This window comes from Lissotriton vulgaris, chromosome 6 (genome assembly GCF_964263255.1).
Source record: "Lissotriton vulgaris chromosome 6, aLisVul1.2, whole genome shotgun sequence".
Taxonomy (NCBI): domain Eukaryota; kingdom Metazoa; phylum Chordata; class Amphibia; order Caudata; family Salamandridae; genus Lissotriton; species Lissotriton vulgaris.
Genome location: NC_141694.1, coordinates 562,402,318 through 562,417,219, shown reverse-complemented (window position 1 = coordinate 562,417,219; position 14,902 = coordinate 562,402,318). Strand labels below are relative to the sequence as shown.

Sequence of the window (14,902 nt, the reverse complement as noted above, 5' to 3'; positions counted from 1 at the left end):
GCCTAGGTCTGGGGAGGTATCCACACCACTGGCATCCCCAAGTTCCTCTTGCCTGTTTGGATCGTAATCTAACTGGTCTGTTAAAGGGTCACTAGACCCCTCCCAGTCTTCCTCACCCTTCTCTGGCTGCCAATCTGGTTGAAAATGTCCAGGGTGGAACACAGGGACAAAAGTACACATCGGCGTCGGTCAACGTTAGTCCGGCTCCATGTCCACATCGGGCGGAAGCTGGGATCGACATCGGCTGGGTGTCCAGATGGTGTCGGCTGTGGACGTGGTGTCGGTGGAATCAACGCCGGTGGAGGTGTAACGAGGTCGACCAGCACCGAACCAGATCCAGGCCTGGATCCAAGGGGGCCCTGTGGTGCCGAACCAAAGCCGCCGCCGAGTCCGCGGAGCCCAAAGAGGCGCCGGCGGAGTCGGGTAGCCCAAAAGCGTGCATTGCTTCGAAAAATTGACGAAGCTGGGCAGGGGTCGCTCCCAGTCCAGAAAGGGAGGGAAGGCCGGAGTCCGACCTGAAGGCTCCGCACGTGGAGCCGCAGGAGTGTCACCACCCGCACCCTTCACCGTGTCGGCCGACGGACGAAGAGCGACAATGCTTCTTCGACTTACCTGACCCCGAGTGCGAAGACTTAGAAGAGGAGTGGTGATAGCTCTGTGATCGGTTCCTCGACCTACCACGCAACCGGGACCTTGAGCGTCGGGGAGCAGACTGCCGGGCCTCCGGGAGCTTTCGGGACCGATCCCTCGAAGACTTTGGGCCATGATTCGGCAGTCGGAGCATGACTTGGGGTCATGGTCGCGCTCAAGGCAATGGAGGCTCACGAGGTGCGGATCTGTCACAGACATCAGTCGGGTATAGGCACCGCATGCCTTGAAGCCGGGCATCCCTCGTGCATCAGGAGTAGGTTTATCTTGCGAATTCTACATCAGGCCATAAACCTGTCTCAGCACCCAGAGTAAATGGATTTCGTAGATGAGCACCTGGCAGCAAGCATGACATCCACAACTTCATCCACAACCTAAGGAGGTAGATGGAGCACAATCAACTGCAGTCATTAAATCTTTACACATGGAGATGTATATATTGCAAAGGTTTAGGTGCAGAATTCCGTCCTGCTGTTGCAACAGACGATCCTCCCAAAGTGGTAGTCTGAATGGAGAACAAATGCTCAGACCCAGTAGTTCCTGGTTCAACCATCTCCCGGCCCAATCTGAAGCCACCAGAATAACTTGGGCCTGGTCATTCACGATCTTCTTCAGAGCTCAGCACAGGAGAGACAGAAGCGGAAAGGCATACAGAAGTTCCGTGCTCCACTCTCACCTGAATGCATCTCCTAGAGAAAGAGCTCTCCAGAACTTCAACATTGTGTAGATGTTTTGACACTGCATTTTCTCAATGGAGGTGAAAAGATATAGCTAGGGATCTCCCCACTGCGGGAAGATGCCCTTCGCCAACTCCGGTGCGATCACCATTTGTGAGCCGCCAGGCATAACCAGCTGAGTTTGTGTGCCCTATCATTTAAATACCCTGCTGGTTGGTTTGCTATCAGGGAGATGCCCCTCCAGTAAACTCCAGAGGTGCAGTACGCATGCATCTCAGACCAACAGTAAATATGGTGTATTGATGGTGTTCTACCCATTCAACACATTTCACAAACTTCTGCTGTGGCCCCTAGATGAAAATAAGGAAGTCTGCATCCCAGAGGAGATGGATGGAAGAAAGCACACTGCCTTTTTGTATGGCTAAAAGCATTTGACTCAAGGCAAGCACTGTAATTCTTCACTAAGAAGAGTATAAGATTGAACAAGTTCAAGTTCAGAATGGTGCACACACTCCTGTTCCTCTTGTCCATAAAAAATAAATATTCCCTTCCTAAGTCTGAACCACCTTGAGCCACTCTAGGCAAAGCATATTCCCTCCTTCATAACTTACTCACATCACTGTCCTCCTGCCCGCCACTGGTAACGTAAAACTTCCGCCAGCGCTCTATTGCTTTGTTAACTAGGGTCAATACTTACAATCATATGTACATGTGAATCCATTAGACATCACAACCAACATTTCTTTCAGCTTAATACCACACTGATAGCACGTTACATGTCACTGTTAAGCACAACATACAATATATAGCTTGGCATGCACAGTATATGAATTAAATAATAAGTGTGGATCTCATCTTATGTCCCTGTCATTGTGAGTTTGATCACTCTCTACGCTAAAAGCACACCATATTTTATTCTGGTGCAATTATTTGGTTTGTACATAGTTCTTTAAATGTAATAATATATTTAACACAACCTACAGAATATGTACTAACCTGTCAAAAGTACGCCCGAATGATGAGGACTTGTTAACATGAAGGTCTCTGGTGAGATGCCAAAGAACAGCAAACTTTGAATGAGCCTGAATCCGTATTTTCTGGGAAACAGAAATGAAGAACTGAATATTAAATTGGAGCTTTATTAGCATTATTGACAAAGCAGGAAGATTAAATAGCAATTATGCATAATATTTTAAAAATATTAAAAAACATATTTAGTTATAGGACTGGATCTTCATCACTGGTACCATCCACAGAAAAGTATGGTTTTGGATGCTTCCTCAAAGATAAGTCAGAAATATAAAAAAACACATACAGCTATAAATTATCATGAACTTGATATCGCCTGCATGTGATCACTCGGGATGCATGAATACAATTTGCCCTCTCATGTACCTAATAACTTGCTTACTTACTTGTAATCTTCACTGCTTCCACTGCCACTTTGTTGTCCTAGTCCGCCCTTCCAGAGGCGCCTGCTGCAATCTTACATCTGTGACAATTACTTGGAAGGGTCAGGACATGTCCAGTGGCAGCTGCCACATACAAAAAGAGATGAGGCGGGTGAAAGGGATGCAGGGTTAGGGCTTAGTAAAAAAAAAAAAGCAAGACTTATCCTAAGCTGCTGGCCGTCTCCCGCGTCACACCTAGTCGGGTTCTTCTTCCTGGATCCAGAAGACACTGGGAAAGGATCATACATTCCCTGTACAATCCCTGTGCAGCTCTAAAGCTATGAGAGCAGCACAGGGATTGGCCTGAGCGGGCTGAAAAGACGCTTGCTCAGGCACAGGAAGCCTGTGCGGTTTCTCTAACCTGGCTGTTCAATACAGCCGGGTAAGAGAAAACTAAGTGCGTATGTGTGGTAGGCCGGCCTGAGATGCCCGGCCAAAAACACATGAGCACTTAGAGAGTGCACTCCACTCCTACTCCCCCCAATATTGGCCCAGCTCCACCCCTCCCTACACATTCTGGCTGACCCAGCAGCTGAAAAATAAAATGATAATGAAACATTGTTTTATTTTTGAGCTGCTTGCTCTGAGCCAGTGGGGGTCAACGCTCCTCCGCAATTGTGAAGGAGCCACCTCTGGACGTATCGTGGGAGGGGACACCCTTTACCGCTGCAGTGGAGGGCGGTGCAAGATTTATAAGACCTTGAATAAGGGAAGCGAGGCTGAAAAGGCAGACCCTCTCCCCAACAGAGTAAGAAGTGAGACAGGAAGGAGATGAGGGCATAATGATAATTCTTCCTTTTAAGAGAGAAACTTCTGTCCTAATACAAGGAAAGTGCACTAATAGATAATCAGTTTTTATTTTTCATTCATTAAACATGTTTAAGGCTAGGCGGGGAGCATATGATCTCTGGAAGATACCGGATCAGAGAGCCAATGTTGCACCTCATTAACATAAATTTCTCGTGCACAATACTATACTTCAATCGATGATTCAGAATACAATAGCAAGCAGTGTCATCAAGGAGGCTAATAGTGAAAGGGGGCATGGCGTATCCAAGAAGCAAGATCGCCGCTCACTGTGAGGGCTCTACCGGCCGGGACAAAATCCTTCATGCAACCGCTTCTTTACCGAGGCAGCTGGTGCAGCGACACAGGAAATAAGCCAGCATAAACCCCTGCATTGCACGTCCCATGGCAAATTTGAACTAGGAAGGTCCCCCGGCAGAGCAATCTGTGTGGAGTGCGGTGAGAAGTGGAGATTTCAATGCTATACTTGACAACACATTAGATAGACATGGCACTTCCTGCAGTTTACACCCCAGGGCAATGGCGATGCTGCAGATGATCCTGAAAGAACACTATTTGGGAGACATTTGGAGGCAGCCATATCCGGACACTCAAGAGGGTACTTGTTTAACCACACATCACCGAGCATGGTCCAGACTGGATTTCTGGCTTGTGACCAGGGATGTTGTAACCTGAACCACATCAATTGCACACATGTTATGTTAATTAGAGCGCAACGGTTACCCTAAGGCAGAGATCTTCAAACTTTTGGATGCCGATTTGCAGTGTCAACATGTTTCGGTGTAAGGACCCCCTCCTGACAAAAAATTCTAAACCTGTAGGCAGGGCTACTTGGAATTATGAGGCAGGTGAAGACCAAATTACGCGACAGGCTTGAATAAATTGTGTGGGAAGAAAATGTAAATAATGTTATGCTGCGTATTTTGGGATAGTAGTGTCTTTATTATTTTTGCACACAGTAACACTGAGGAAAGGTTTCACCCTATCAGTACCAGTTTATAACCAAAATACAGCAATTATCAGAAAGATGTCTAGGCAACCTTTGTGAAGGGCCTTCCACTCTGCAGGAATATGTGCTGCCACATTAGAAGCTCACCTGGCCCTGGCCGGGAGCAGCAGGGGTCCCTTAAAACCCTGGTGGTCTTGTGCAGAGTTAAGCAGTTTACCCATGCTGCTTTCCTCTCACCCCCCCTCCCTTCCATCCCTCTCTACTCTCGTCTCCCAACCCTGGATCCCTCTCTCACTTTGCAGGCCATTTTCTTTCACCCCTTTTTACAACCTATGAACTCTCCCCATGCAAACTCTCACTTTACTTTAAATCGCCTCCTCGTTCTGTCTTTTCACTGCCCTCCTCTCTAACACATTCACATTTATCTCGTGGCCTCTCTGGCCCCGTCACCTCCCGTGCCCTTCAGTACTTCTCATTCACCTCAAGTCTCTCCATTCAAATTTTTGTATATTTGTATCTTACCCCTCACCAGTCCCCCCACATTCATCTTTCACATCTCTCCTTTGTTCTTCCACACCTTCTTCAACCAACGTCCCTCTCCACTGTTACCTCAGCACCAGTGCCTAATTTGAGCAGGCGGTTTCCGGTGCTTCGCACTAGCACCTAACTGTGCACACTGGCACTATGACAGTCTTCTATATGGTGGCTCTGTTTGTGTAATTTAGAGATGAGCATAACAGCTGTTTATTAATTTAATATACATTAAAAACGATAAACTCCTGACACCCATGCCAGTCTGATAGCTTTGGGGACTTGAAATAGTCTGAATAGTCACACGTGTACAAGTGTTATGGTTGGTAGTTGCATAGGTATTGTCATTGGCCCCGCAGGCAAGGCAATGGGTGGGTGGTTAAAGTTGCAGTGGCCTACTGGAGAGGGCCCTGGCACAAACCAAAGGCTGATACAGTTCCAATTATTCCAGGAATTCCTCTACATCTAAATCTGCATATTATCAAACTCCAGCTCTGGTCCAGGCAGCACAACAAGTTTTGATTCCAGAGCAGGAGTGGGCAAAAAGCCTGTATTCATGGCTCCGCCAATGCCGCAGGTTAACGAGTGGTTCGCTATGCCTACATACTCAGTGCTTTACGACTCCAGCACATCCACAGGACCAAATTCTCACGACTTGGAGTGCCCAGATGCAATGGGACTTGCATATAATGGTTTTATAAGATAAATTATTCTTATAATAGAAATTGACAAAAGTGAAAAACACTGTGTACAGAAAAAACCTTTTAAGATGTATGAATGCTTTTTTCGTTCTTGGTTAATTTCATTTGTGGTTGAACTGTGAAATTCTTAATTTCCTGGAGTTTTATTCACAGCTAGGTTTGATAAAACTGTTTAAATGTAAGGATTGGGCAGAGTGGGGGCCCAGGGGGTACTGGAACCAGAAAAAACACAAAGCCTCCATAACCAGTTTACAAAGGCATGTAAATATACAAATGGTCTTTAAGGACCTGTGAAAAACTCGGGCCTTGCCTAGGATGAGACTCCAGACACTGCCCAGCCCACAGCAGCTCGAGCTGCACTGCAGCAGCCGGGGCTGAGACACAGACGGAAGGAGGGGGGCTGAAGCCCTTATAGTGCTGGGCAAAAGTGTGACTGGGAATGCGCGACCCCCTTTGTATCGCTCCACGCCCCCCCTTAGGGGTCGCGCCCCACAGTTTGAAGACCCCTGCCCTAAGGTGTCTTGGCGCGGAGCACTGCCTTACTGGCTAGCGTAGTTGGGGGGCGGGGTGCTATAGGGTAAATAAACATGCAACACACATTTTCTGACCACGCCTCGGGTCTGCTTCAAGTGCTGCTGCCTCAGACGTTCCCTAGAGCATTTGTATGGGATTTTCCCCAAGATGCGCTAACGGATACATTCTTTAGGGAATAAATTAACAAAGAAATCATTGAATACTTCACATTAAACAGATATTCGGGAACATCCCCAGCAATTTTATGGGAGGCATTTAACGTGGTGGTCAGGGGGTCATGTATTGCCAAACAGGCTGGGGTACTCAAGGACATTAGGCGATTGTTAGGAAAAATCAAAAGGGAAATACGTCACATAGAGAAAACATATTACCAAACCAATGAACCAAAGCATCTTGCCGCCCTTAGGGAGAAGAGGACTGACTTTAATAAAGAGGCACCCAAGGAAACTCGCTTCCTGGGTAAATTCACAATGGCCCGGAGATATGGAGAGGGCGGCAGGCCCGGTAAACTCTTGCCGCCATGCTCAGGCACTCTCGGTCCTCCACATATGTTACAAAGTTATTAGATACTAACTTTAACCTGTTCAGAGATCAGAATGTCCTCCCAGACATCCTCACTGACTTTTACATAAAATTATATTATTCGAACCCAAGTTGTGAGGCCACTGCACTGAACGAATACTGGAACACTATTCCCTTGATGCTCCACCTCTCATAACCTGCCACAATATTTGCAGTATTACACCTCTTGAGCCCCCAGGTGTTGGTACTAGCCGCCCTACTAGATGCCACTAACGCTTCTGATACCCTAGAATGGTCCTATTTCTCCTTTGCTCTGTGCTTAGGCCTGTGTGCTGAAACAGTGCAGCCCCAGCCACCATTTTGTGTTCACAAGCCAGTGAGGCCAGCCCCCCTGCCCCCCCCCACCCCCAGCAATAGGGATTTTCTACATCAGAGGGTGCTTCTGTGAGCTGTTGAAACTGTATTTACTGGGGCCTGTGCACTTCGTTCTTTGGCCAGCAGGGGGAGTAAAGCTTTATTCAAACAGTATTGTTAGATTTCGAGTTAGTGAAGCCTTTACCTGCTGAAGTCCAAAGTTGTGGATTGAGCCTGTCTGTCTCCTAGGAGATTCTGAACAGGAGCAAGCAGCTGCCCAGACCCCGCCCCCAGGCCAGCAGACCATTGGCTATTCAGCTACCAGGCAAGCCTGAGCCCTCCTCTCACACCTGCCTAGGCCCCTGAAGGCCTTGCTGGGTGAACCCCAAATCAGTCTCCTCCATCTTGTGAGTTGCAGCCCACATGTGCCCCAGATTGCTTTGAGCAGAGTCCAGGAAGTGGTAAGGAGACAGACTAGTGCTGTCTCTTCCCAAGACAAAAAGTTATTTAAAAAACGATTTTCACTTTCTGTGTTTACTGTCTATGCCTGTGGTTGTTACAGTTAAAAATTGTAGTTTTAGCCTGCCTGTAATTGCATATTTTATCACCTGTGTTGTGTTTTAAATGTGTGGTTTTCCCTGCCCATGATTGCCTTCATTTAGTGTGTTGAATTGTGGGATTTGCAGTCCAAATTTCTGTAGTTTGTCCCTCTCATTCCTTGGTGACAAATCTGTTTTCCCTCCAAATTTCTCCTTTGCTCTGTGCTTAGGCCTGTGTGCTGAAACAGTGCAGCCCCAGCCACCATTTTGTGTTCCCAAGCCAGTGAGGCCAGCCCCCCTGCCCCTCCCCCACCCCCAGCAACAGGGATTTTCTACATCAGAGGGTGCTTCTGTGAGCTGTTGAAACTGTATTTACTGGGGCCTGTGCACTTCGTTCTTTGGCCAGCAGGGGGAGTAAAGCTTTATTCAAACAGTATTGTTAGATTTCGAGTTAGTGAAGCCTTTACCTGCTGAAGTCCAAAGTTGTGGATTGAGCCTGTCTGTCTCCTAGGAGATTCTGAACAGGAGCAAGTAGCTTCCAACTCCCTGACCAGCAAACCTTGTCTGAGGTTGCTGGGACCTTATATAGTGTGCTGATGGTTTGCACATGTGTACACTGATTGGTGGTTGTATCTGGTGTTTCTATTGGGTTAGGGTTAATGTCCTCATTGGCTGGGTATTTGAGGGTTCTGATTGGTTTCTCGGTCTGTGATTCAATCATTGCAGGGTTGGGACTAGGACTAGGGTTCGGATTTCTATAGGAAGTAGGGACTAGGGCTTCCTATGTTATTGGTTGTTGGGAGTAGGGTGGGACTAGGGCTACGGTTAGACCTTTAATTGGAAGTAGCGATTTAGTGCTTCTGATGTGATTGGTTTTTGGACCAGTTGTGGGACTAAGAGTAGGGTTAGGCTTTCTATTGGAAGTAGGGACGAGGGCTACTTGTACCATTGGCTGTTAGGGCTAGTGTTGTGATTGGATAGTGTTAGGGCTAGGGTTCCCATTGGCTGAAGGGGTCACCTGATTATTAGGGCTACAAAAAGGGCCAGGCTTAGGGCGTCTCAGCCCGGGCGTCAAGACTAAGGGTGGAGAGGACAAGGGTAGTTGCCTGTTTGGGCCTGTTCGAGACTGGTCGGGACTAGGGCCTAAAATGCTGCCCTTTTTCTCTTAAAAAAAAAAATCCTTCACTCTTTAATCCCTCCACTATCCTTTTTCTATCAAAATTAACAGACTAACATGTTCACTTCTCAAATTCCATGTTCCATATTCAACTATACTAATATACTGCCCAAATAACTGAATAACATATCTACTACTCAAATTACTTCATATTCATACTATACTAATTTTCAACACTAATCCTTTATGGGTTCCGGAGTGGCGTGCTACTCGCCAAAAAAGCGCTTCAACACCCATCAGGGGTAACAAGTGCTATATGAATGCAAATCTTTCTTCCTTTTTATCCATCCTCTATCCTTCTCACACCAAGTAACACACTAATATCCATCACTGAAATTACCTCATACTTCACCATATTAATTCACCACTAAGCCTTTATAGGCTCCCTGAATAGAATGCGTCAACAAGCGAGCGATAAATAAATACTAACCTGTGTCCTACTCTATCCTTCTGCTATCATTCCAAATCCAAATACCTGACTAACATATCCACCACTTAAAATGTACTTGCATGTTTCACTATACTAATTCAAAACTAATCCTCTGTGGGTCCCGGAGTAGCGTGCTACCCGCCGAAAAAGTGCTTCGACGCCTCGTCAGGGGTAGTAAGCGCTATATAAATGCAATTACAATACAATACAATACATTCCTGGCTAGAATTGGCTTCAGTCCCAAGTTTATACAACAGATATGCCTCTTATACACAGGCCCCACAGCACATGTTAGATTCAACAATCTTGTTTCAAATTCCTTTCCAATAACCCAGTGCACACGCCAGGGATGTCCACTATTATCTCTTTTATTCGCTATTGCGATAGAACCCCAGGCTTTGTGGCTCCCTCAACACCATGCAAATTAGGGTCAGGGCTTTTCATCTCGGAGGCTGGTCGTATCTCTATACGCAGACGAATTTGAATTTAAAAACATTTGTACAGCGCTCGTATACCCAGCGGTTTCATGGCGCTAGTGGTGATCAGTGGACGGCAGCAACTGGGAAATTAAATCGGGTAGGCTTGTGTAAAAAGAAAGGTTTTAAGATTTTTCCGGAACAAAAGGTAGGAAGGTGAAGTGCGTAGAGTAACCGGGAGAGAATTCCAAAAAGTTGGAGCCAGGACAGCGAATGTCGCTCCGCCCGCCTTCTGCTTTTTAAAGCGGGGGATGGTAAGGAGGGCCAAATGGGCCGAGCGAAGTTCTCTGCCTGGACAGTATGGCTTAATGAGAGAGCAGATGAACTCGGGAGCAGTACCCGATCTGGCCTGATACGTGAGGCAGCCGAGTTTAAACAGGGCACGCTCTCTCACAGGGAGCCAGTGCAGTGTTTTGAGTAGTGGAGTGGCCCGATGATATCTGGGTAGGCCATGGATCAGGCGGGCCGCCTGGTTCTGCGCCAGTTGTAGTCGATGGATCAAGTATGCAGGGGCTCCATTATAGACTATGTTTCCATAGTCTATACGGGACAGTACCATGGCCAACATAATGATTTTTAAAGCTGAGGGGGAAAAAAAACGAGAAACTTTCCTAATTACTCTAAGGGAAAAGAAACATGAAGAAACCACGGAACTGACTTGCGGGTGAACAGTGAGCTGGGGATTAAGAAGGATTCCCAAAGTTTTCACTTTGGGCACGGGAAGTGGAGGGGCACCAAGGGAAGGGGGCCAGAAGGAAGGGGACCAAGGACTGCAGCCACCTCCGGTCAGGACCAGCTCGGTCTTGTCCGGATTAAGTTTGAGGTGGCTGCAGTTCATCCAATCTTGAATGAGAGTCATGATTGTTTGGACGTGCAGGGCAGATGAAGGTGAGTGAGACAAATTGAAGATTAACTGGAGGTCATCCGCGTAATTGAACACGGTGACCTCCAGTTGCTGTAACATAAAAATGAGGGGAAAAATGTAAAGGTTGAACAAAAGAGGGGAAAGTGATGAACCCTGAGGGACCCCGCATTCTACCTTGCGAGAGGCCGCCGCAAAGCCAGCCAAACGGACTCCTTGAGTTATCCCAGCAAGGAAGGACTCCAGCCAAGAAAAGGCTAAGCCTTCTATGCCCGCCGCCCTGACACGGTTAAGGAGGATGGTATGGTCCACCGTGTCAAAAGCGGCGGATAGATCTAGGAGAATCAAAGCTTGCGGAAGGTTGATGTCGATACCTTCACGCAGCTTGTCCATGACTGAAATGACCACTTTTTCTGTAGAATGCAGGGGACGGAAGCCAGCTTGGCAAGGGGAGAGGCAGTGATTTGCCTCAATATGAGTGCTCAAAGTAGAAGTTATGTGAGTTTCGAGAACTTTTGCAAGGTAAGGGAGGAGTGAAATGGGGCGGTAATTGGAGGGGGAGGAAGGATCGGCGTCCAATTTTTTTAAGATTGGGATGACAACCGCCGATTTGTGTGAACTGGGAACATGACCATGAGCAAGTGAGTCATTAAGAAGAGTCAAAGGGGGAGTAGGGCAGGCTGAGTAAACTTCCCTGAGGGTACAAGCAGGAGCAAAATCAAGGGGAGAGCCTGATTTGACCCGTTGGAGCAGTGGGAGGAGGGTGTCAGTGGTTAGAAGTGGAAAGTTGGTCAGTTTAACGGTAGTGGGGGAGGGGAAGGGTCAACAAAGGTGGAAGAGGGCGGAGGGATGTTGTGTTTGATTTTATCAATTTTGTCTATGAAAAACTCGTTGAGCGAGTCACAGAGGGATTGGGACGGGGGGATGGTGGCCGTGACTCTAGTAGATGAGGCGAGTTCATGGACAGTGGACGACATCACACTATATGTCTATATCCCGTAGACAATTTATGTCCCATGATACGCAAATTGATCTGATTTGGCCAGATATCGGGAATGCATATCAATTGGTCCAAATTCATACTGTTTCCACTTACTGACATGACAAAGCCATTTACTTTAGAATACCTGTTACAATGGGCTGAGGGTCCAGTCAGAAACTTGAGTACCTGACTTAGCAGAGACACACAGGAACTTTGGGAGGCAAACTATGGCCGAATGATCAAGTGGAGGAAGCGAAAGTAACCCATTTCAATGGCTGATCAGATATCAACTGCAAAGATGATTGTTTTACCCAAATTGTTGTACTTCTTTGTTAATTTACCCATGCCATTGACCTCGGTATTCTTTAAGCGAGTTCGATCCATCATGATTACCCTGGTCTGGGCCGGAAAACAGCCTAGAATATCCTGGGATGTTCTTAAATTACCACTACGCCAAGAGGGACTGGGAGCACCGGACTTTACCCTGTACGCTTATTGTGCACAAGCCTAATTCTTACACACTGGTTAGGCCTTTCCCCATTTCAACACATGTTGCAGTAGAACTGGACAGACGCTGCCCCCCAGTCCCCTATCCACTGCACTTTACCAGGAATATAGACATCCGGAAGGGAGATAAATACGATTGGAACTTTGAGATGGGTGTGGGACGGTTTGAGGAAAAGAACAAACAAGTCTTTCCATTTAATATGCTCCATCCATCCCACTTGCACACACTTCCTGCTTTCCGCCGATGTAGGACATAGGAGCAATCACGTGGGTACATTGACTCAGCATGAACACATTTGCCAATTTTTTATCCTGGTGATGTATTTCACACCCCCCACAACCCAGGGAAAACATACTCCTGAACCTTTCAGACACTTTTTATACTATCAACTGCGTGCTACTTGCCTCAAGCTGCAAGATACATTCCCGGCCCCACCTCTAACTCTTAATGTACTAGAACACTTTAACTGATCCATCTCCACATAAATCCATTACACGCCTGTACAATATTTCTGGTAAATAAACCTAGAGCACTGGAGAGTTGTAGATTAATCTTAGAACCACCTGTGATGGATTAACAATGGCTCTACAGTTGCGGCCAGTTGGAATTCCTCTCCCCTAATTACAGGCTATGCCTGATCCATTTTAAGTTTTTACACTAAATGTATGGAACCCCGCTGCATTTTTTGATATGGGTCTCAGTATAGACAATAACTGGAGATGCCATACATCATAAGCCACATTTCGCCATCTGGCATGGCAATGCCCACTGATAGCGAGATATTGGGATAAGGTATACGACGATATACAAGACATTACAGGACTGGAACTGAGGCTTGTACCCCTGGTGAGCCTAGTAGGCTATGTTAAAAAAGATCACTCCAGCAGATCGCTGCCTCCTTGCCATGCTGTTGTTGCTGGCAAACCATAGAGTTGCCATGCACTGGGGCAAATGCTCTGCACCCTCAATCGACACGTGGGTAACTGATATCGCATTTTGTCAAGAAGGATAAGTTACTCCCCTGTAAACCTAGTTCTCTTCCAGGGGTATCCTCACCTAAGTCATAAGCACTGAATATTCCCACCCATGTGCGGGGACCCACAAAACTGGCACCCTGCCTTTAAGGCAGTCATGACCCCCAGCTTCCCATCATGCCTCAGGGGTGACAGTTAGGTCAGTTGTTCTTTGCGTAACCCTGAAGGTCAGGGCACAAAGATATTGTTTAACAATGAAGTAATCTCATTTGCCTGGGGAGGTGGGTGGGTTGCTTATGACTTTGATGAGGATACCCCTGGAAGAGAACTAGGATTACAGTTGCGTAATTATCCTTCTCTTCCAGGGGATCCTCATCAATAGTAATAAACACTGAATAGAATAGCAAGCCCATCTTCCGTCTGCAGGCAAATGAGAGTGAATGACCCAACATACAACAACAGCAGCAATCAGCTGTTGAATAGATTCCTCAAGGAGGCCTGGCCTACTTGGGTGTCTGCTCTGGTGTCTGAATCTAGACAATAGTGCCATGTGAATGTATGGACGGACCTCCAAGTTGCCGCATTACAGATCTCAGAGATAGGAACGTTATGAAGGAAAGCAGTCGTAGCCGCCTTTCCTCTGTGGAATGCGCCTTAGGAGCAGGCCCAAGGGGCTTTTGTGCTAATTGATAAGCTAACTTGATGCATGAAACTATTCACCTAGAGATGAATCACTTTGAGGCTGGAAAACCAGCTCTGATCGACCCATAGTTAACGACTAGTTGATCAGACTTTCTAATCAACTTGGACCTATCCAGATAGAATTCTAAAATTCTTTTCAGGTCAAGTGAGTGCAAAGCCCTCTCAGCTGGAGTGGCGGGATTAGGGAAAAAAGGTGGAAGTGAAATGGTCTGATTCACATGGAAATCTGACACCACCTCCGGAAGGAAGGAGGGATGAGTCCTCAATACCTCTTGTGGACGGTCTCCTAGCTTCTTTTAAGATGGTCATGCAGTCTTGTGGTAGCCCTGAATGACCATACTGGAAGACCTCAGGAGCCATGCTGCCAAGTTCAGTGAGGGATGGTTGGGGTGATCAATCCTCCCATTCATCTTGGACAGCAGGTCCGGTCTGTACTGTAGTCTCCTGTGTGGGCTTTCTGATAGGTGCAGATGGTCCGGGTACCACCACTGCCTGGCCAGTCCGAAGCAATCAGGATCATCCTTGTGTGCGAGGGTGAGAGTTTGGTCACCACCTTCGGGATGAGAGGAAGGGGTGGAAAGGTGTACACAAATGCCCCTAACCAGTCTATCAAAAGAGCATTCCCCTTCGACCCTGGCCGATAGAACCTTGAGGCGAAGTTTCAGCATTTTGTATTTTCGTCATCCGCGAAGAGGTTGATGCTGGGACGACCCCATGCCTGGAAAATGTCTTCAACGACCTCGTTGTTAAGTACCCAATCTTGTCGGTCCTTGAAGTGTCGATTTGAGAGCATTCGCTTGGGAGTTCTGCTCCCCTGGCAGGTGTACAGCTGTGATCAATAGGTTCCATCCCAGGAGCCAATGACCGAGAGCTTGAGCTTCCAGTGACAAAGTCCGTGAACGAGTTCCTCCCTGTTTGTTCAGGTAGTACATGGTAGTGGTATTGACTGTCTGTACTAGAATGGAGTTTGCTTGAATCGATGTGAGGAAAGCCCTGAGTGCCAGATGAATAGCTCACCTCCAACATCTTTATGTGACATGAACGCTCTTTTGATGACTTTGCCCTTGTGTCTGGAGAG

General features: G+C 47.1%; 1 protein-coding gene across 2 annotated transcripts in view; it reads right to left on the bottom strand.

Moving 5' to 3' along the window:
- Nucleotides 1–14,902, bottom strand: part of DOP1A (DOP1 leucine zipper like protein A) — a 1,079,867-nt gene that overhangs the window by 563,392 nt on the left and 501,573 nt on the right. For both annotated transcript variants that reach the window (XM_086926553.1, XM_086926552.1), the window contains one exon: nucleotides 2,322–2,422. In XM_086926553.1, coding sequence (XP_086782679.1) covers nucleotides 2,322–2,422 — 101 coding nt within the window. The remainder of the gene's footprint in view (nucleotides 1–2,321; nucleotides 2,423–14,902) is intronic.